The 23,320-nt window shown below is 46.5% G+C and overlaps 1 protein-coding gene across 2 annotated transcripts in view; it reads right to left on the reverse strand.

Moving 5' to 3' along the window:
• The window catches only part of LOC119169175 (spliceosome-associated protein CWC27 homolog), a 199,570-nt gene that overhangs the window by 97,854 nt on the left and 78,396 nt on the right, over positions 1–23,320 (reverse strand). For both annotated transcript variants that reach the window (XM_075886293.1, XM_037420284.2), the window contains exon 6: positions 6,837–6,909. In XM_075886293.1, coding sequence (XP_075742408.1) covers positions 6,837–6,909 — 73 coding nt within the window. The remainder of the gene's footprint in view (positions 1–6,836; positions 6,910–23,320) is intronic.

Consider the following 23,320-nt stretch of genomic DNA (forward strand, 5'->3'; position numbering starts at 1 on the left):
ATAGATCTTGACGGGCAGTTTTCGGGTCTTCGTCATGTTTAAACTTTTCTAGCAGTTCACGATGCAGCAGTAGTATGTGCCTGCTTTCCACAATGACGAAAGAGCACTGCCAATATCGTGCAAAAGTGACATAAGCGCTCCAAAGAACACGTTTTTAGTGCGCACAATGGGAAAACCCAGCAAGTACGGCACGTTCGAGCGACCGGAGCTTTGCCCTCTATCCGCTAGGGCGGTAAATGGCGTTGCACAAACTTGAGCCTGTCTTCCCTATATGTACAGGGGGGTTCCCAGGCCACAATCTCATGTATTCCCATAAGGGAGCGTGGCCAGGGAACTTTTGACTCCCCTAAACATTCTCATAGAGTAATATATTTTATTATAAAGGAACCTACAATATTTTAGTACTAACAAGAAAATCGACGACCACGTACAGCAATCAATGGTCAGCTACATCATATTGTTCATGTTTTTTCCACCAGAGGTAGCACAGATAATTTTTCGCGACTTTCATTGAAGAAATAAAAATATGAATCTACCTCTCATGAAAGAAGCAGGGTTTGTTTGAGTCGATGCGACGGACAATCGTTCCATCAATCAAGTCATCTCATTTCATTTTCAGGGCAGTTGTTGGTCCCTTTAATAGTTTGTGTTTCTTGCATCCCATATGGCAATCCCGTTTTCATGCAACTTTTGTTCCGTGATCTGTGCAGCACACTTCAATTAGTACAATGTCACGTGGTCATGAAGGCAGCGTGTGCAAGACGGAACTCTTCGTTGGCCCAAACTTGTGGCCAAGAAAAGATTGCAGCAAAACACACTGTACGATGAACAGAGCATCAGCCATCAATAATCTGGTCATCTTTGGGTCACATCATCTTTTATACATTACGCATAGAACTTTTCTGTCTCGTCACTGGTGATCGCACAAGCTCTGGAATAATCTTAACTGTTCGTGTCCTGCACGCAACATTAACGAAAATGATTTACCACAAACGCGAAGCGTCTCGAATACTGAGGCGTAATCTGCGATGAGCATTGCTCACAGTCTTTATAGATTTAAACAGATTACGGCAAAAGTTAGATAAGAAACACGCCTGGCAATAACGTTGAGAACGAATTTCCCTGTACCTTAGCAACCAAGTTCTCCAGCAGATCCATCAAGGTAACACAAGTACAGCCACAACTTTCCCAGAAAGAAAACGTCTGGTCTGGGCTTGTACCCTGCCACGGTTTGGTTTCTGAAAAACTCGCTTTGCCATCATGCTATCTGGTAATGCCACTGCCATGGGGGCAACGACACCTCACAATTACTTTGGAAAGAGTGGGGGCACACTAATTGCATTAACTATCATGGCATATCAAGCAATCTTCTTGAAAATGACATGTGCACAGCAGAGGTCTGACAGTGCAGCCAACTAACTGCATTCTGGCATAACATGCCAAAATGCAGTTACTTGACACTTAGTGAATACGACCCACACACTCACTTTTCTGAATGTTTTTCTTTTATGCTCAGCTGTATGAGGCACAGGTCGGTCGGTCGGTCGGTCGGTCGGTCGGTCGGTCGGTCGGTCGGTCGGTCGGTCGGTCGGTCGGTCGGTCGGTCGGTCGGTCGGTCGGTCGGTCGGTCGGTCGGTCGGTCGGTCGGTCGGTCGGTCGGTCGGTCGGTCGGTCGGTCGGTCGGTCGGTCGGTCGGTCGGTCGGTCGGTCGGTCGGTCGGTCGGTCGGTCGGTCGGTCGGTCGGTCGGTCGGTCGGTCGGTCGGTCGGTCGGTCGGTCGGTCGGTCGGTCGGTCGGTCGGTCGGTCGGTCGGTCGGTCGGTCGGTCGGTCGGTCGGTCGGTCGGTCGGTCGGTCGGTCGGTCGGTCGGTCGGTCGGTCGGTCGGTCGGTCGGTCGGTCGGTCGGTCGGTCGGTCGGTCGGTCGGTCGGTCGGTCGGTCGGTCGGTCGGTCGGTCGGTCGGTCGGTCGGTCGGTCGGTCGGTCGGTCGGTCGGTCGGTCGGTCGGTCGGTCGGTCGGTCGGTCGGTCGGTCGGTCGGTCGGTCGGTCGGTCGGTCGGTCGGTCGGTCGGTCGGTCGGTCGGTCGGTCGGTCGGTCGGTCGGTCGGTCGGTCGGTCGGTCGGTCGGTCGGTCGGTCGGTCGGTCGGTCGGTCGGTCGGTCGGTCGGTCGGTCGGTCGGTCGGTCGGTCGGTCGGTCGGTCGGTCGGTCGGTCGGTCGGTCGGTCGGTCGGTCGGTCGGTCGGTCGGTCGGTCGGTCGGTCGGTCGGTCGGTCGGTCGGTCGGTCGGTCGGTCGGTCGGTCGGTCGGTCGGTCGGTCGGTCGGTCGGTCGGTCGGTCGGTCGGTCGGTCGGTCGGTCGGTCGGTCGGTCGGTCGGTCGGTCGGTCGGTCGGTCGGTCGGTCGGTCGGTCGGTCGGTCGGTCGGTCGGTCGGTCGGTCGGTCGGTCGGTCGGTCGGTCGGTCGGTCGGTCGGTCGGTCGGTCGGTCGGTCGGTCGGTCGGTCGGTCGGTCGGTCGGTCGGTCGGTCGGTCGGTCGGTCGGTCGGTCGGTCGGTCGGTCGGTCGGTCGGTCGGTCGGTCGGTCGGTCGGTCGGTACCCCGTTCCCGCCTTCTGCCTGCGCTATCTCAGCACATTCACGCACTCTGAACACGCCCTTATCTGGTTGCCCTTTACGTGCAGCATCACCTGTGACTTGCTCCGAAAGTTTAAAAAAATCATAAAAATGTTTTCATGGTGTGAATCTTATCAGAACCTAGAGCAATTCATTGACAACCTTTGCGGGACCAAGCAAGTCAAACACGATGTCGTTGAGCGAGTGCTATGTACATGTCGATAGTGAACAACCGCCTTTCGATGACATTAAAAGTGAGCTGACGGTGCGAATTCTACATGTATGTTAACGGTGAACTTGCTGTGCATTTGCTGCGACATTCGCGTCTTCTCGGAGCTGTCGGCAAACTACCAGCACGCTTTCGCGTGCATTTGTATATAGTGTTCGGATTTCTATTGCTTGAATGCCAAGTTTGCCACACGGTTTTCAATTTATTAGAAGGTCAGCGTGAAGAGACTGAACTTACGTCTACCCTGTTCAGTCCCTGGCACCATTTCAATGCGGTGTGTTTCGTTTCATAAGAGTTTCACTTTAGCCGAGGTTTTCATGGGATGTTAACAAGGGAGTATCGTAAGTTGAATGACACCTTTGATTTTTTGCAGCTGCTTTCAAAGTATAATGATGAGCATAAAGAAAGTATTTTATGCCCACTTCAACCATGTGTGTTTCTTGCAGCGCATGTTTCATTTCGGATAATATCTGCGTCTTATCGCGCAGCATGTTCACTGATTCGAATGTTGATTAGGTTGTTTTGACAGTTCGCTTGGTCGTTGTCATATCACACAATACCTACTAAGATCGAGCACGTTTTTAGTTACGCCGACATTTACCCCTGATAACACCAGCACGCCGTCTGTCATTCTTGCAACAAAATTTGAGTGCACTGTCACTGCGTTTCGCTCCCGTGGAAATGCAACTGGCGCATGTGGCAATCAAAATCAGGACTTTGATTCTAGCATCACAACACCTCACCAAGCTACCTCATTGGTGGGTGTTGCTTGCAAGGCATGTACATTTAAACGCTCAGCGCGAACCCGCAGCACAAATCTGTTTACACTGAGCGGCGACGAGAAGTCTACAGCCATCAGCTGAAAAAAAAAAAAACACTTGCAGGGCTCACAGTACGGTATTTTAAGTATACTAAGTTAGCGAGCTCCACCGCTTTCGCACTACATAGGATTGTCTGAGAAAGCTAGTGCCCAATTGCGAAATGTACAGCGGTTGTCTGTTTGCTGTTTTTTCAGTTTACAAACACGCTTTCTTTTATTATGAGTCCGGTCATCGCGTTTCTTTCAATCAATTAATAGTTTGTAGTATTGTGCCTGACAAAAAATTTTTAAAGTAACGAGACCGCGGAGCATTGACGAACTCCTGACTCCTTCGCTTCTCGCACTGCTTGCATTGGAAACGATAGATCTTGACGGGCAGTTTTCGGGTCTTCGTCATGTTTAAACTTTTCTAGCAGTTCACGATGCAGCAGTAGTATGTGCCTGCTTTCCACAATGACGAAAGAGCACTGCCAATATCGTGCAAAAGTGACATAAGCGCTCCAAAGAACACGTTTTTAGTGCGCACAATGGGAAAACCCAGCAAGTACGGCACGTTCGAGCGACCGGAGCTTTGCCCTCTATCCGCTAGGGCGGTAAATGGCGTTGCACAAACTTGAGCCTGTCTTCCCTATATGTACAGGGGGGTTCCCAGGCCACAATCTCATGTATTCCCATAAGGGAGCGTGGCCAGGGAACTTTTGACTCCCCTAAACATTCTCATAGAGTAATATATTTTATTATAAAGGAACCTACAATATTTTAGTACTAACAAGAAAATCGACGACCACGTACAGCAATCAATGGTCAGCTACATCATATTGTTCATGTTTTTTCCACCAGAGGTAGCACAGATAATTTTTCGCGACTTTCATTGAAGAAATAAAAATATGAATCTACCTCTCATGAAAGAAGCAGGGTTTGTTTGAGTCGATGCGACGGACAATCGTTCCATCAATCAAGTCATCTCATTTCATTTTCAGGGCAGTTGTTGGTCCCTTTAATAGTTTGCCGTGATCTGTGCAGCACACTTCAATTAGTACAATGTCACGTGGTCATGAAGGCAGCGTGTGCAAGACGGAACTCTTCGTTGGCCCAAACTTGTGGCCAAGAAAAGATTACAGCAAAACACACTGTACGATGAACAGAGCATCAGCCATCAATAATCTGGTCATCTTTGGGTCACATCATCTTTTATACATTACGCATAGAACTTTTCTGTCTCGTCACTGGTGATCGCACAAGCTCTGGAATAATCTTAACTGTTCGTGTCCTGCACGCAACATTAACGAAAATGATTTACCACAAACGCGAAGCGTCTCGAATACTGAGGCGTAATCTGCGATGAGCATTGCTCACAGTCTTTATAGATTTAAACAGATTACGGCAAAAGTTAGATAAGAAACACGCCTGGCAATAACGTTGAGAACGAATTTCCCTGTACCTTAGCAACCAAGTTCTCCAGCAGATCCATCAAGGTAACACAAGTACAGCCACAACTTTCCCAGAAAGAAAACGTCTGGTCTGGGCTTGTACCCTGCCACGGTTTGGTTTCTGAAAAACTCGCTTTGCCATCATGCTATCTGGTAATGCCACTGCCATGGGGGCAACGACACCTCACAATTACTTTGGAAAGAGTGGGGGCACACTAATTGCATTAACTATCATGGCATATCAAGCAATCTTCTTGAAAATGACATGTGCACAGCAGAGGTCTGACAGTGCAGCCAACTAACTGCATTCTGGCATAACATGCCAAAATGCAGTTACTTGACACTTAGTGAATACGACCCACACACTCACTTTTCTGAATGTTTTTCTTTTATGCTCAGCTGTATGAGGCACAGGTCGGTCGGTCGGTCGGTCGGTCGGTCGGTCGGTCGGTCGGTCGGTCGGTCGGTCGGTCGGTCGGTCGGTCGGTCGGTCGGTCGGTCGGTCGGTCGGTCGGTCGGTCGGTCGGTCGGTCGGTCGGTCGGTCGGTCGGTCGGTCGGTCGGTCGGTCGGTCGGTCGGTCGGTCGGTCGGTCGGTCGGTCGGTCGGTCGGTCGGTCGGTCGGTCGGTCGGTCGGTCGGTCGGTCGGTCGGTCGGTCGGTCGGTCGGTCGGTCGGTCGGTCGGTCGGTCGGTCGGTCGGTCGGTCGGTCGGTCGGTCGGTCGGTCGGTCGGTCGGTCGGTCGGTCGGTCGGTCGGTCGGTCGGTCGGTCGGTCGGTCGGTCGGTCGGTCGGTCGGTCGGTCGGTCGGTCGGTCGGTCGGTCGGTCGGTCGGTCGGTCGGTCGGTCGGTCGGTCGGTCGGTCGGTCGGTCGGTCGGTCGGTCGGTCGGTCGGTCGGTCGGTCGGTCGGTCGGTCGGTCGGTCGGTCGGTCGGTCGGTCGGTCGGTCGGTCGGTCGGTCGGTCGGTCGGTCGGTCGGTCGGTCGGTCGGTCGGTCGGTCGGTCGGTCGGTCGGTCGGTCGGTCGGTCGGTCGGTCGGTCGGTCGGTCGGTCGGTCGGTCGGTCGGTCGGTCGGTCGGTCGGTCGGTCGGTCGGTCGGTCGGTCGGTCGGTCGGTCGGTCGGTCGGTCGGTCGGTCGGTCGGTCGGTCGGTCGGTCGGTCGGTCGGTCGGTCGGTCGGTCGGTCGGTCGGTCGGTCGGTCGGTCGGTCGGTCGGTCGGTCGGTCGGTCGGTCGGTCGGTCGGTCGGTCGGTCGGTCGGTCGGTCGGTCGGTCGGTCGGTCGGTCGGTCGGTCGGTCGGTCGGTCGGTCGGTCGGTCGGTCGGTCGGTCGGTCGGTCGGTCGGTCGGTCGGTCGGTCGGTCGGTCGGTCGGTCGGTCGGTCGGTCGGTCGGTCGGTCGGTCGGTCGGTCGGTCGGTCGGTCGGTCGGTCGGTCGGTCGGTCGGTCGGTCGGTTGATTGAGCCTTATTAACCTGGTCCAATATACTCTGGGGAATTGACCATGAAACGATCAGTGCCTTGGTATATAAATGAATTTCTTTATAATCTCAAGATGTTTAGAAATAGACTTTTGAAATTAATCGTTAGTTTAATTAGCAAGTTGTTGAAGAATAAGCTTAATTTCTATAACCTTCGCATTCCATGCATTTTGTCTCGCGTAGGAGATCCCATACAGCCTTGCTAACAATCCTGTGGCGAAAACTCAGTACCGTATCCCCCCAAAAAAAGAAACACCAGAAGTAATAAAGAGGGCTCACCTTAGACACAACAGCCATAAGCTCTTCCTCCTCTTCTTCAGCTTGATCCCCAAAGGAAAGAAGCTTGTAGTTCCTGCACATTGTCACCAACCTCTCATCTCCTACGTCACCACAGAACAGACTCCAATCAACTATCTCTGCGTCAACTTATTCTGTTTTCTGCCTGCAACTTTCATCATTTTATCACCACATGTCCCTGCCCTAGACTCCCATGCTATCGATTGCATGCCATCAATCTTTCTGAAGATCAGTCACCTGTCCTGGGCGTTACTTTGTTGGAACACAAATACCCATCGAGTACATATACTGCTTGGATCTCAGCATCCTGAACATCTGATTCAGCGTATGCGTACAGAAAACAACCATGTGGCATCATGCCCATGAAGGTCCATTTTGCATCTCTTAGAGGATTTTTTTTCTTGACTGCCTGCCATCATGTTGTGGCGACAGCCTCTACAACTAGTGTGAAAGCTTAAAAGGCCGCTCACCAGGTTTGACAATTTTGAGCTGAGAAGCGCAATGTGTAGACGAGGCGCTTGATCACGTCTGCCAAAATTTGCAATGCTACGTGCCGCAGAAATGGGACAAATTTCAAGATGAACGCTGCTCCTTCTCCCTTCTGCCCGCACGCGCCCAAACAATTAGGGCATGACGGGTGCGTATAAATGGCCCTACGTACATGGCAATGCAGTAACGTTGGTCTTCTATGTAGATGACTCTGCTCTGAACGTTGCAAACAGTGGCACGTGAGATGACGAAAATTAATTAGCATGGCATGCGGACGCAACAAAAAAATGTGAGTGTCTTCTTTCCATTTTTCTCCCGTGAATTGCAGAGATGTGGGGCTAATGTGTCGGTGTTTCGCATGCGTTCGCGTCCCCGCGGTCACCGCATCGAGCAGACGACCGCCGTGGAACCCTCCTACATGTTCACGCACCGATTGTGTTCATCTATTCTACCGCGCCTAAGCCAGCGTTTCCAAACCATCCCACAAAAACAGGCAGAAGACCACAAAATAATGCTGGTCAACAAAACAACGCCACTCGCGTGCTCGGGGGTTTGGCTTGTTTGGGCACGTCATGCGCACGTGACCTCTTGGTCAGATGCCGGAGGGGGTGGGGAAAACATCTGGCTTGCGAATGCTATGCGGAGCAGTGGCAAGGGTTTCAAGCTCGCCTCCTCTCATCCTTGTTTCACGCCGCTTCAAAAAACCTGTTTTCTCCGCTCGTGATGAACAGATTAAAAAAATTGTTGAGGCAAAATGTTCCTCATCGGACACCCAACAACTTCCACAGTCTAACTAAAATTTGGTATGGGGCCTGGTGAGTGGCCCTTTAACAAACGGTGGCTATATCTGAAGCATGCTTGTAGAAGTAAGCTAAAAACTACTCAAAGAAACAAAAAATTCTCTGTGCTACCAACAGAAAAAACAGGTTGACTTCAGCAAAGCAGTGGTTATACTATACTCACACAGCATCTCGCAACACATCAAAAAGATAGGTGAAAGACATAATGTCACAGGTTTCCTGCCCACACTGTACATGCTCAAGGAACTATCCATAGCAGTTTAGCATGTGCGAACAGTAAACTTAATGCTTGAAACTAATTTGAAGTAAATAGTTATTTGTTCAAATAGTTTAAAAGCACACCCAAGGTGGTGTGAAGTGGGCGGTGTGAAGCAATCCTTCACACCGCCCTCTGTAGTGAAAGATAATATGAGCGGTATTGGAGGGAGAGGGTGCTTGCTCAGCGCCAGACCAGTCATTTCAGATCTCCTGAAAAAAAAAGTGGGGGGAAGGGAGGGAGGGCTGTTCGGAATTTCACATGAGCATATTTGTGATAATTCAACTAACCTGTGTGGCATTTCTTTGTAATTGAAACAAAGCATGTGCAAACATCATCCTTTTTGCTTCGAAGGAAGTGGAAGCAACATTGAATGGCGCAGGATTGAATAGAGCAGGATTTCTCCATCTCGTTTTTGCGCTGTTTCCCTCAGTATCAGAGGATAATATGTTCACTTAACTTTCAAATAGGGCTTTGCAGCAAAACGGATTTCTCATAGATGGGTGTATTCACAGTAGAGCACCACTCCACTGCAGTGAAACCACCTTTACACCTGTGCCACATGGGCACAAAAAAATGACAATAACTTCCTAATGCCTTACAGGACCCCTAAACCACCCAGAGATCGAAATTCAGTATTAAAGAAAAAGTTGTGCACAAGCATACAACGAAAATGGAGTCAGGAGAATTTTTCGAAACGGTGTTGTAATAGCGGAGTTTGATTATCGAAATGCGGCCATCACTTTTTTCGCTACACTTCGTTGGTATCCCCTGCCAAAGCCGCCTTGCCCTCTCGTCGAGCGCCTCTCCGAGTCTTGCACGGCGTACATCATCGCCAACGCACTGCACGAAACACCATCTACTACCAGTTGCCGCGATTCTGTCCCTCTGTCAACTCAGTCAACTATGGACTTGTTGGCAAACTGCTGCTGCAGTGCTGGCCTGTACTTATAAGAATCGTGCTGGTATGAACCGTGTGTTGCACACACACCTTCAAAGCATCATGAACATGATGGATTCGTGCAGTGACACGCCATGCCAGAGCGCCTCTGCACGAGATGAGGAGCCACTGCCTTCTTCAGTTTGCAGCAACAATATAGGTTGGTAAGTACGTTCTGCAAAGTTTGCCCACTCGCTGTTACCTGTATCGCGCAAATAGCAATATTAAAGCAGGTAGAACATGACAAACAATAACACAGCAGCGAGAACTGTTGTTTGCAGACTAACCGGAAGTCATAGGATCTTGCTTGACCAACCACAGCATCAATGTGCTCCCTGTAACGTCTCGTGGAAGCAGGAAAGTCTCGGAGAGGAGGAGAAACTGTTTCTTGGAATTTGTGGAGTGCCGGCGACTCATAGCACTGCCATGTGTAGTATCGCTGATTGTGACAGCATTTGGCACATGCTGCACGTTTTATCTAAAATGCTTGAAAAATGTCAAAGGTGGTTTAGAGGCCAATGTCAAAGGTGGTTTAGAGGCCCTTTAATATTTCATGCCACTTGCACGGTGGCACCAGGGTTATCAAATGGTATTCAACTAGATAACATTCGTCATGTAATGCCTTCACTAGAAATCGTTCGACTGAGAAGTGCCAACTCTCGGTGCCAAAGCTAGTTCAGTGTAGTAAATATAAAACATTTACACTATCATTTATCGTGTAAAAAGTAAATGACAGTACATGGCTTGAGCAAATATTTGAGCACTTCGAGTATTCAAACGGGAATTACAGCATTCGAACTCACTTCGATCATTGGGAACTTCGAAAGGTTCAAAATGAACAAATGGGTGTATATTACCACGCCCACTGTGGCATGATTTTTGTTGGTTTGGTTTTAGGTACAAAGTGACCTACGCTATTTCACACGCTATTTCTGATTTCTTGTGGGTGGACCGCAACCACGAATGGCGACTCGCGTTACGACCAGGTGCATGCAGTGCGCTATTCTAAAACTCCCTAAAGATATAAATTATCCTAAAACCGCTTTGGTGTTTCTGTCCAAAGATTCTAGTAATGTTCCTGTCGATCTGGGTACCTCGGCTATACTTTGGCGTAGAAGTGTGGCAGCTTGGGCTAGTTGGTATGGCATGACGATAGTTATAGTGCGAGAACAAAACAACGACACAGAGACAAGAAGGAAGGTCCTTTCGTGTCCTTCTTGTCTCTGTGTCGTCGTTTTGTTCTCGCGCTATTACTATCGTTATACTTTGGCATTAAGTTTTCAGCTGTCCTTGAGCGAAGCTTCGACCCACGCTTTCTCGGCAGTGGCTACACCGTCACATCCGTTCACGTGTTCCCAGGAAGACATATATGCGAGCTCTTTTGACAGAAACAGATTTTGCTAGTTGTTTTGATGATGCGAAATTTTGAGAGATACAAGTATGTTCGCCCCCCTTCGAGACTCACACCTTTTACTATATTTAAGCAACCATACCCTCGGGTGTTCGGTCACTCCGAGTCGGTATGAGGCCGCACAATGCCTAGTTTACTGTCGTTTGGTGAGAAAAAGCGGGGCAAATTAATAAGCGCCACATCCCTGCCCCCCTTTTCATTGTGGAAAATTCCCAGATTCAGAATCCTTGAACTCGGCAGGTATGGATCGGCATCGATCTGACAAACTCCCCATTTCAGAAACAGCAATTTGGCGCGAGTTGATATAGTTCCGTTTTTCCAAACTGCATGGGGAATAGTTTTACTGCATCAACAAGCAAACGAAGTGCGAGACTCGTAATTCTCTTCCGTGCTGGCTCATTCCCTATTATGAAAATAGTGAAGCTAAAGTGCAGATTAGACATGCTTGTTATAATTGCAATATGCATGTACTATAAATGTGCAATAAAAATTAGTCAATTTAATTTAGAGAGTAAAAAATTTTCAACATTGCATCGCACTTTTAGTCCTTGAAAAACCTGTGACAGGTCCTAGAAAGTCCTTGAATATCCTTGAATTCTTGCTTTGAAACACTGTACGAACACTGAGAGTCGTTAAAATGCATATTTATATTACATTATTACCCTACATCTGCTCATTTCAAACTCAACTGTTATTCACACCACAAGTTCAAATGCCATTAAATTTACCCGTGCGGCAGCTCGGTCGCAAACAATGTTACTTAGGAACTTAATTCCCTTGCTACTGATTATAATTCCTTGTGGCCGTAAAGCAAGAGTGCTAATTCTATCGCGAGTGCTGACAAATCACCAGATGAAGAAGGTGAAGTACGAACAAGCACGAGAGAAGAAACAGGGACATCATAGTAGTAGCAGGGTCTGGATGGCCTCATACATACGTGCAAATAAAAGTCTTTTTTAACTACCTTGACAGAATAGAGTCCTTCCAAGGCTGCTTCACGCCATATCCCACACAAGAGTATTAAAGGAGGTCTCATATGATTCATATATGACTACTCGTTCATTTTGAATACTTGAAGTAATTTAAATTCATGTCGAAGTGAATTTGACTACTGTAATACTCGAATATTTGCACATGCCTAATAGCAGTAAACATAAACCAGACAGGGAAGAAACAGTGTACACAGCAAAGCGCAAGGATAGTGCTGTGCGATTTTTCTGAGCGGGTTGCATGCAGTATCCTTTCGATATGTGGCAAACAATACATAGAGCAGACCAAATGCTACACCAATGAACATCTTTTCAAACACTGCTACGGCAGACAATAACTGCATGGAGCAGGTCATCTTGCACTCTTTAAACAATTCTCTCTCTCTCTCTCTAACACACACGCACACTAATGTACTGTGACATGACGTTGCCTGCATGCCACGGTAAAGAAGATGTCAGGGAGCCCCATTCATCCCAAAGGAAAAGAAATAGAGGGGGGGGGGGGGGGGGAACAGATGCATTTGCACATTTTAGGGGCAAAGCTCCTTAAGGCGTGGGTCGTGCATCTCCTGTATGTAGTAGCCACGTTTTAGTCCTTGGAATGTCCGCTGGATGGCAGTACTTGTATATGATAAATATATGATGATTCAATGATGAAAAAATGCGAGATGGCGGTACTTGGAGTGTTCACTAAATGGACAGATGGACTGATGAACGAACAGACATACAGACAGACGGGCATGCGAACAGACGGACAGTAGACAGACGGACACAGCCAGCAGATGATTTATGGTTTGCCGATAAAACCCTTCAAAGCTTCGCCCCACTCATCATCATTCACTTCGTGAATATGTTGTGACTTTTTTTACTACAGCTAGCCAGGTGCACATGAATATTCAAAAACTTGAAATGACAAACTCAGTGGCGTTCTATTCAATTTGCTGCTGGAATCAAATAGCACATGTCTGAAAAAACAAAAATGTTTAGAGTACTATTCAAATAATCAGCGCCGACAGAAGAGCGTCGAAGGAATAAAATGTTGGAAGAACAACGGGCCATTTTCCTTGCTTTAATAATTCAAACAACAAGACGCATAAGGCTTTCACAAGACTATCGACAAAATGCAAATCAACAAATAAAGGTATTATTAAAAATGCACTTGTAGGGGCCCTGCAACACTTTTCCCAAGTAACCATAACAGACAGACAGACACAAAGCTTTATTGGGTCCTGAGAAACGCTACTCTTTTAGAGCAATGTTGCGGGCCGCTCCCACGTAGGAACGGGGAGGCCTAGCCTCACCGCATCATCATGGGCTTTCTGGGCAGCCCATAGGTGTGATAGTAACTCTGCACTTCATAAGGCAGAGTCCCAATTCTCGTCTGTGAGCCAACTTTGGTCACGTAACGAGGGGCGCCACCAGAGCATATGTTCGAAGCCACTAACCTCACCAGAATCAGGGCAAGTAGAGTCAATAGCCTCCGAGGAGACCATGCTGAGGAAAGATGGACTTGTATAGGACCTGATCTGGAGCATTCTAAATGTGGCCTGAGGTCTAGACAACTTGCCGTGTGGAGAAAATGACCGCCTACTCAACTGGTAGTGTTTAGCTACTTCACTGAATGTAAGTAAAGGGTCCCTAGACACCCCACTGCCAACCTGCAGACGTACGTCCTCCCCAGAGCGGAGGGTTAGCGCGCACCCTTGGGAGTGAACAGTGTCATTCAGGTTTACAAGAGAGTCCAGCAGGGGTTCAAGATGGGCAGGAAATCAGGTAATGGTATGTAGAGAAAGTGTCCTATTTTCATCTGTGCTGAAGTAACCATGAAATGGATTCAGTAAAGGAGCTTTTGGCCTCATCATTAGACATGTTTAGAATTCATCCAGAAAGAGAAGAGTTGCCAAGATTTGTCGCATGCTGCAATTGCTTTCTCTCTTCTCTCACCTCGACAGAAGTGCTGGAAGCTAAGCAGAGACCTGTCCTAATAACACCTAGGCTTGAGCGAGTTGGTTCATACTCCAATCAATGCAGGGTGATTTAGACAAACACACACAGACGAGCGCCGACTTACAACTCGGTCGTAAGTCGGCACTCATCTGAGTTGTATGTGTTGTCAGACTAAGCAGGGAGAGATGGCACGAGGAAAGAAAACATGTCCCGCACACCTCTTGACATTGACCACCTTTTCTCCTTTTTTTTCTCTTTGAACACAAGGCCTTTAAGTGCAAACGCACACACATGCGGACAGGTTGCGACTTTCTGCGGCGGTCTCTGTAACTCTCAAGTGTCATGCTCAAATCAGCCAATGGTGTTATACCTGGGTCGTTAACATAATTATATTTGAGCATATAATATAGCATCATTTTCGAGAGAAGAGAAAGCAATTTTTAGCTGACTAAGAATTTATTCTGAATTCCAAGCCATGTGCTGCGTTATAGTATTTGGCTCGCGTGTTCTTGTGAGCCTCGTCTACTGATTGGCAGCGTTTTCTGACCATGCTCAAAAAGCACTCTACGTGTGTGTACTCTCTCTTCGTCCATGTCATAGTTGCACTTTACACTTCAATTATGTAAAACCAACAACCCAATTCTGCCATTCTTACATGCTAAAAAAGCGTTGCAGGGCCCTTTAATTCAGTAGTACCATCGTCATCATAGGATTGATGATAACACTGATTCATGAAAGGTTGTTTAGTTTTTAGATCTAGGTTTCACTTGAAAAGTGATGACAAATTATTACTTTGCCGTACTAAACCAACTTCTGTATTTCACACAGCAGTCAGAAATTATTTCAGAAGCTCTAGTTGCTGCTGTATGTGATCCTACCTCAGTTCACATAAGAGTGGCACTTTCAGTCAGTTAAAAACATAGTTCAAGCTCATTACAGCGAAAGAGCATAGGGAAGTTTGTTATATGCAATATTCTTTGTGACAGCAGAGATAAAAATTAGTTATAACAAATCTGCCATATAGCTCACGCACAAATACTAGGTACAAAAACGTGTGCGTGACATAAAAAGTAGTTTTCCAACGTGTCTCTGCACAAAAAGGCCTTTTCTACTTCAGCAGTTTACTCGTCAAGTTCCTAGGGAAAAGAGGCTTCTCATCTCCTCGCCATGTTCACATCTTTTTAAACCACATTACAAATGACTTTTGTTTTCACATAGACAGTCTACACAAAACTGGCACCAGGAATTTTCCCAATCCTCGTTTTGATTTTTACGCAACCTTACGAGTGTTGTAGCCTTGTGAAAACCAAATGCGTAATCCTTTGTGGAGGTCAATAATCGTGGCATCTCTCACATTTTCCATTTTGTTATAAAAAGAATAAATAACACAGGGATCAAGCATGACCAACCCATTTTCATATTTAGTTTGCTATAACCAATAATACGGAATAACATGGTTTCACAGTAGTCATGATGTTCTTTTGTCTTTGAACACAGCAGAATCCAGATTATGCAGCTCTGAGGGGACACTTAAAACCATTGCATAATCTGGCATCGTTTAATCAGACTAATAATATGGGAAGTGACGCTCTGCCTTGCGCAAAAAACAGGTACCGACTGCCTGAAAGAGCCCACAGAACGACCCTGCACTTTTGCAAGAAAGGTAGATTACATTACTTTTAAAAATGACAGCTAAGAATTTAATTAGGGAACATGTGAATGAATATTTTCAGCTTTAATAAAAAAAATGTAATGTGATGCGCATCTTCTTTTCGTTAAAATGTGCCTGAATATTGCCTATGTGAAAATGAAACCGAAGCAATCTAAGCAACAGTCTCCCATCAGAATAGTCAGGTACAGACAGTGTCATTGTCCCTGTGTAATGGTGATAAAGCACGTTTTGTCGCAAGTGCGAGTAGGACAATTTTGTGTGCAGCCGAGCTGTGCACGTCCCATTTCTTCCCATGCGAATAATGACGTGCCATTGTGGTATTATAAGCACCCTCATCAAGGGAAAGTTATTTTGCATGCTGAAGATCACTGCGTCGCATCTTTTTGTGTGCTCGGGGCTAGTGACTCATGACCTCTACTATAAATTGACAATCTGCCTGCACTGAACTTGTCTCGCCTGCCAAAGCCTTGGTTTTGTCAGCTTGGACTGCTATTGGTGGCGCCACCATCGCATCGCATGTGAAGCTGTTCGGTTGTTGTCATGCGCTGTGTCTGCCAGTCTTCATATTTTCAACAGCAAAGCTGTTGTAGCTTGGCGTAATGTCGTGAGCCAAAAACTATCATTGCCATGAACTAGAGCTGTGCAAATAGAAAAATTTTGGGTGGGAAACAAATTCAAACAATAACGTGTAAATGCAAATCGAGTCGAATATACCGTATTTACTCGCATAATAGGCGCACTTTTTTTTTCAGAAAATCCGGCTCGAAGTTAGGGGTGCGCCAATTACGCGGGGTAAAATTTTTGAAAATTTTTTCAACTCGGTTCTCGCGCTTTAAATCTGCACACTTGTCAAGTAAAAGGCGACTTTATCGTTTACCAATTAATTCAGCATAAAACAAACATACCTACGTACCTTTTAATGAACAAGCGAGAGCCGTCAACTGCACACACACACGTAAAATTTATTTACACAAAAGTCGTAGCTGTTCCTCCTTTTCCCTATTCGGAGTCCGAGTCGGAGATCACACATTCATCCTCGCCGAGCGGGGATTCATTTTCGGTGTCCGAATCATCCGCACCCCACAACATGTCATCCTCACTCGCATCCAGTGCGTTCGAGATACCCGTCTTTTTGAAGCTTTTCCTGACGACTTCGTCGGAGATCGCCTGCCACGCTTCCACGATCCAAGTGCACAGCATTCCCGCAGGCGGCCTCTTAATCTTACCACCTGTAGTCAGCTGATGTTGTCCTCCAGCCATCCAGGTGGTGTACAGCCTTCGAACATTGTCCTTGAAAGGTTTATTCAGCAAGGTTCCTTTTGGCGTTGCATAAATTTGTTGCCAGACTGGGGTGGTTGTTGCCAGACTGCCGCTAAATTTGGCTGCTGAAAATTTTTTTTTTGTAGTTGTGGCTTCTCCGTAAGAGTTTGGTGCTATCCGCGGTGCATTTCGCGAGTCCAGGCGTACATAGCTGTAGCATATCCGACATACCCCAATTAACCAGCGCTCCGACCAGTCCAGGCGGTCGTAGCGCGCGGTCCACGATCAGCTGAGAGGAAAAAAAAGAAAAGTAAGGGGGAGGGGGGCAGCGCATCACCTCCTGCGACTCTATTCAGTTTTCCCGTCATCCCTAATACTGAGACGCGATATCTTAATCGCACAGCTGCGCACACAGCAAAGAGAACGCGCCTCGACTTCTGTAATGGACGGTTCATTCCGTTAATTAAAACGGCCTCTTAATTGCGCAGCAGCGCCGCGCTCAACTTCTGCTAGGCGCGGTTCATTCCGTTAATTAAAACTGCCTCTTAATTACATGGCAGCGCCACGCTCGACTTCTGCTAGGCTCGGTTCATTCCGTTAATTAAAAGGGCCAGCGTCGCTCATGCACTCGCAAAATGCACCGCGGATAGCACCTAACTCTTACGGAGAAGCCACAACTACAAAAAATTTTTTCAGCCAAATTCAGCGACAGTTTGGCAACAACCACCCTTCCAGTCTGGCAACCACTTATGCAAGGCCAAAAGGAACCTTGCCGTTTATTCAAGGACACGTCCAAAGGCTGCAGTATCGATGTGAGGCCGCCCGGAATCACTGCCAGATCTGTGCGCAGCTCCTTTAGCTCATCTCGTACGCGGTCTACTAGGTGCCCACGAAAACTGTCCAGGACAAGCATGGACGGCAACAACAGACCACCCGGCCGCTGACCCCAGACTGTTTTCGCCCAATCCACCATGAGTTCCGCGCTCATCCAGCCTTTTTCCTGGACTCTGACGTAGATGCCTTGAGGGAATTTTGCCTTTGGGAGCGTCTTACGTTTAAAAATAACGTAAGGCGGTAGCTTACGCCCATCCGCTGTCACCGCCAGCATTACGGTGCATCGTTGTTTATCAGCGCCAGACGTTCTGACGATGACGCTCCGTGCACCTTTCTCCTCCACTGTCGTGTTCCACGGCATATCAAAGCAAAGGGGGGTCTGATCAGCGTTGCCGATCTGGGACAAAATGAAGTCTTTCTGCTGTCGGAGCTTTATAATAAAACTGTGGAAGTCCACCACTTTGTCCTCATATGCTGCGGGCAAGCGCTGGCACAAGGTGGTCCGCCTTCGCAGTGCGAGGCCATGGCGCCGCATGAAACGAGTTGTCCATCTGGAGCTGGCTTTGAACTCTTTTGCTTCGATGCCCTGCGCTCGGGCTATTCTGCGCGCCTCAGTCTGCACAATATCCAACGACACAGCCCAGCCGTCTTGTGGTAGCTCCCGTATATGCCGGACCAGTTGCTCTTCGACGTTCGGATACCTGCCGGTCTTGGCACCGCGAAAAAGCCTGTCGTGTCTTTTTCGTCGCCTTAAGTTTTTCTTCTTGGTCCCTCCAGTACCGAATACTGGTTTCTCCAACGCCGAAATGCCTGCTTGCAGCCCGGTTGCCGTGCTCCAGCGCGTACTGCACTGCCTTCAGTTTAAACCCAGCCGTGTAGCTTGCGTACTTCCCCATGGTGGAACCAAAGTTCAATACACGACCACAACATACGCACACCGCTTGCAAAATGGCGTTTCTTTCTTTTTCTTTGATGGTGGTGATGGCGATCGAGCCCCCGGCGTTGTACACGTGACCTCCAAAAAGCGCGGCGATTTGGGGGGTATTAGTAATTGATGGAACATCCGTTTTTTTTTTGTTTTTTTTTTCGCTCATGGACACTTCTTTTTTTTTTTTTTTCAAGTTTTACTTCGACAAACACGTTGGTTAGGTCGTTGCACTTCGAATTTTTTTTATTTGCTCGTCGATTTGCCTTCTTTTTTTCTTCAGGGTACGGGGACCGCGTTCCAACTGTACCGCTGGGGGGTAGAATCGTTTCTGATCACGGCCAAGTTCGGGGTGCGCCTATTATGCGCGAAATTAAAAAAAATCGAATTTTCCGCGACCAAACTAGGGGTGCGCCGATTATGCGAGTAAATACGGTATTTTGAATACAGTCGACTCTCGTTAATTCAAACTCGAAGGGACCTCCGATTTTCGTTTGAATTATCAGGAGTTCTCGGATAGATGACTCCGGGTGAAGTGATATCACACATCACGATTAGGCATTCATTTTGTCGCATTTAAAAATTTTTTAAGTGTTTTTAAGCCCTAACTGCACGCAGAGAACAGAAAGTAGAAGTGTAAAGTCCACAAGTTTATTGGCCACTTACTGCTGATCAGACATTTTAAAGAATAGTGAATAGCCAACTGTTTCTTTGTTATAGCTATGTGCCTTCAGCACAAAGCTCTCTATAACAGTTGAGAAGCATCACGATTTATCATCGGTGTGCTTCGTTTCAAACATTTGCTTACTTGCAAAGCCTTTTTTCTTGGAAGCCGCAAGTGCTTATTTATTTTTCGACTATTAGGATTGCATAAACACAAATTTTTAAATAGTAGTGGGAAAGCAGCTAATATTTTTCATATGGACCTGGAAAAAGTATAAACAAACCAAATGATCGAGTTTGAATTAAGAAGCTTTTAAACACATAGAAGGAATAGAGGGCCAGCCAAAAAATTGAATTTTGTTTGATTTAACCAAAAGTATGAATTATGAGAGTTAGAATTTTGGCAGCAGAGGGTCATTTTGGCAGCAGAGGCAGCCACGGGAACAGAGAATTTACCCCACGTTGTTTATTCTGCAGATACCGACGCTCAGAGACTTTCAAGAAAGCGGTGGGCCATTGCATCACGAGTGCAACTGTACCGACGCACTAAGGGGCGTCATTCCCTGCATCGGAGCTGCATCGCTGCACTCCCTGCCTGAGTTGTCTGCGACTGATTGTGGGACCCACGTGGATCCACGTCACATCGGCTGTTCTGCAGGCCCTTTATAAGGAGCACCGTCTGTCCTTCGCCATCATTTTGGCAGCAGAGGCAGCCACGGGAACAGAGAATTTACCCCACGTTTATTCTGCAGGTTGGATATTACTTTTCATTATTTCTTGTTACATAAACCTGATTTGCTGCCCTGCTGCCAATTGTTGATTAAGGTGTATCTCTTTTGAGGTGTTTGCTGTGTGGTGTGTGTTTTTTTCCTGCTGTTCAGAATGGGAAATGATGTGGCTGAACTTAAGCGGGAAATAGCGGATTTGAAACGTGAATTTCGTAAAGAACTGCGAGAACTCAAGCAAAGTGTGGAATTTACTGGTGAGCAGTATGAGGCACTGAAAAAAGAATGTGAAGCACTTAAGCAGCAAAATGCCGAGATAAAAGTAGCCCAAGAGCCTCTTTTGCAAGAACTCGAAAAATTAAAGAAACAAGTGTCTCAGAACTCACTAAAGATAGTGACACAAGATCAATATTCCAGAAACAAGAATATTGAGGTGAAGGGTGTTCCTTGCTCGCAAAATGAGAGCCTTGGGAATATTCTGGAAAAAGTAGGTGAAGTGCTTGGTGTGCCGATAACGAAACACGATATCGATGTTTGCCATCGCGTCCCCGTACGGAACTCTGGTACTGATAAGAACATTGTCGTGTCTTTCAACCGTCGCTCTAAGCGCGACACTGTAATTCAAAAAGCACGAAAGGCTAGAATCATGGCAGAAGACATTGGATTTCCTTCAAAGCAGTCAGTGTTTGTGAATGAACACTTATGCCCTCTACTGAAGCAACTACTTGGTATGACAGTTGCAGAGAAGAAAGAAATGAAATGGCGATTTGTATGGGTGAGGGACGGGAAAGTGTTTGCACAGAAAAATGAAGAATCTGACGTTGATTGATTGATTTGATTGATTGATTTGTGGGGTTTAACATCCCAAAACCACTATATAATTATGAGAGACCCCGTAATGGAGGGCTCCAGAAATTTCGACCACCTGGGGTTCTTTAACGTGCACCCAAATCTGAGTACATGGGCCTACAACATTTCCGCCTCCATCGGAAATGCAGCCGCCACAGCCGGGATTTGATCCCGCAACCTGCGTGTCAGCAGCCGAGTACCTTAGCCACTAGACCACCGTGGCGGGGCAACCTGACGTTAAGATCACGTGCGAAGCAGATCTATCTAAAATATGCTAGTGATTATTACCAACAGCAAATATTATTGCTTCTTAAATGATGGTTCGACCACGTAAACTTGTTCATCCTGGCTATGCGGACTCTCTTACGTTGTTGCATTTCAATGCTCAGTCGGCCCGTAATAAACACGACCAGATAGAAGCATTTCTTAGTGACTTTCCATTCCAGTTTGATATCGTAATGATAACTGAGACATGGTACTCTGCGGAAGATGATAATCTTCGTTTGCCAAGTGATCAAAACTTCGTTTTAAGTAGACCAAGCCGTCGTGATGGAGGAGTCATGCAGATAGTGTCAGAAAAACTTTCATGTAACTTGGTTGCAAATCTTTCCAAAACGACACCCGACTATGAAGTGCTAACTATACAATGTGGATGCAATGTTTTCACTTTTTTGTATTGACTGCCTGATGGAAATTGCGAAAGTTTTTTCACCTTCCTAGAGGAGCTACTATGTTATGCATATCAAAATAAACTGTGCATAAACATAGGTGGTGATTTCAATATTAATCTGCTGCAACCGAATTCAGTTACTCAAGCTTTAACCTTACTCCTTGACTCTTTAGGTTGTGCGAACGTAATAAAAGCACCCACTCGCGTCACATGCCTTACTGAATCTCTTATCGACTTATTTATTACAAATAGCCCAGAGCCAAGTATCAGTGCTGGTAACACTGTTGCTGATTTAGGTGATCATTTGCCGATATACATGTTTTCTAAACGAAACAACATTCTTGCAGCAAGACGACGTGAATGTAAATCTTTCATAATTCAGGAGATAAGTTCAAGAACAATGAATGATTTTCGAGATCAGCTTGAAGCCGTTGACTGGGCACCGGTATTCAACTGTAGCGAAGCTAACACAGCTTATGATACACTAATGCGCATGATAAAAAACACCTACACTAGTTGTTGTAAGTTAACAATGATAAAGACATCAAAAAAGCTACGTAAACCTTGGTTAACAAATGAATGTCAAGCTAATTCGTAAGAAAAAGGACTCGTATAGCCACTTCGTGCGCTCGAGAAGCCCGGATGATCTTTCTGCTTTTAAAAAATACCATAATTTTGTAACTAAGTTTCTTTGAGATGCAAAAAGGTATACATGGAAAAACTGTTTAGTGATACATACTCCAAGGGTGATTTAGTTTGGCGGGCACGTAATAAACTTCTAAATCAAAGCAAAAGCAATGAAGAGCTCGAAGCTAGCGAGGATGGGAAGCAGCTAAAGGGTGTTGAATGAGCAAACCGCTTCAATCAACACTTTACAAGTTTAGAATTTAGCGCTGACAGTACAGACGCTCTCAATTACATGGGAGCGCCCAATCTACACACGGCATTTTTTGAGCCCACAACACCTGAAGAAGTTTACTCTGCTTTCATATCTTTAAAGAACAGTAAGGCAAGGGACATTGATGATCTGCAGATTAAACCAATTAAATTTGCACTATATTTTCTAGTAGATGCACTTGAGCACGTATTCAATATTTGCATGTCTACTAGTGTGTTCCCGAAAAAAATGGAACAAGCAAAGGTAACTGCTTTGTTCAAATCAGGTGACCGAAATGATATGTCGAATTATCGGCCGGTGTCAGTGCTCCCTGTCATTTAAAAAGGTTTGGAAAAGATTATTTGTAAAAGAGTTGTGTCATTTCGTGAAAAATATCGGCTATTAACTCCATACCAATTTGGGTTCCGTAAGGGCCTATCGCCGGAATCGGCTCTATTAACACAGAAGGATTTAATTTTGAATGGCTTTGAAGAGAAAACATTAACATTAGGTGTATTTGTTAATTTTTCCAAAGCCTTTGACAGGATTAACCATGTTACTTTACTAGAAAAGTTAGAACATTATGGATTCCGTGGATTACCACTGGATCTTCTCAGGTCTTACCTGATGGACAGAAAACAATGCGTTTGCATTTCGGGTGAATACTCAGACCCGCTGAAGCTGGTGTTCCTCAAGGAAGCATATTAAGACCTGTACTGTTTAACATCTATATAAATGATTTAGTGAACATTACTTACCACATTATATAATGTACGCAGATGACACCAGCTTTTTCTTCCAGTCGCGTAGTACTGATTATTTATCCCAACAAGCTAACTCTGTTCTCGAAACGCTGTATTTGTGGAGCAAAGCAAATTCTCTGCAGGTTAATTCTAAAAAAACAAAAGCTCTTCTTTTTGCACCAACCCAAAAACACGTAAATCGTAATCTAAACATATTCTATCTATCAGAACGAATTGAAGTCACGGCTGACGTTAAAACGCTAGGTGTAATCTTTGATCAGCACTTATTGTGGGACAAACACATCGAACCCGTTGCAATACGTATGGCGAAAGCATGCGGGGCACTGTGTAGGCTTGGGGATGTTCTTCCATCAAAAATACGGCTACTGTTGTATAATACAATATTTATCTCTCAT

This window comes from Rhipicephalus microplus, chromosome 2 (assembly GCF_043290135.1).
Source record: "Rhipicephalus microplus isolate Deutch F79 chromosome 2, USDA_Rmic, whole genome shotgun sequence".
Taxonomy (NCBI): domain Eukaryota; kingdom Metazoa; phylum Arthropoda; class Arachnida; order Ixodida; family Ixodidae; genus Rhipicephalus; species Rhipicephalus microplus.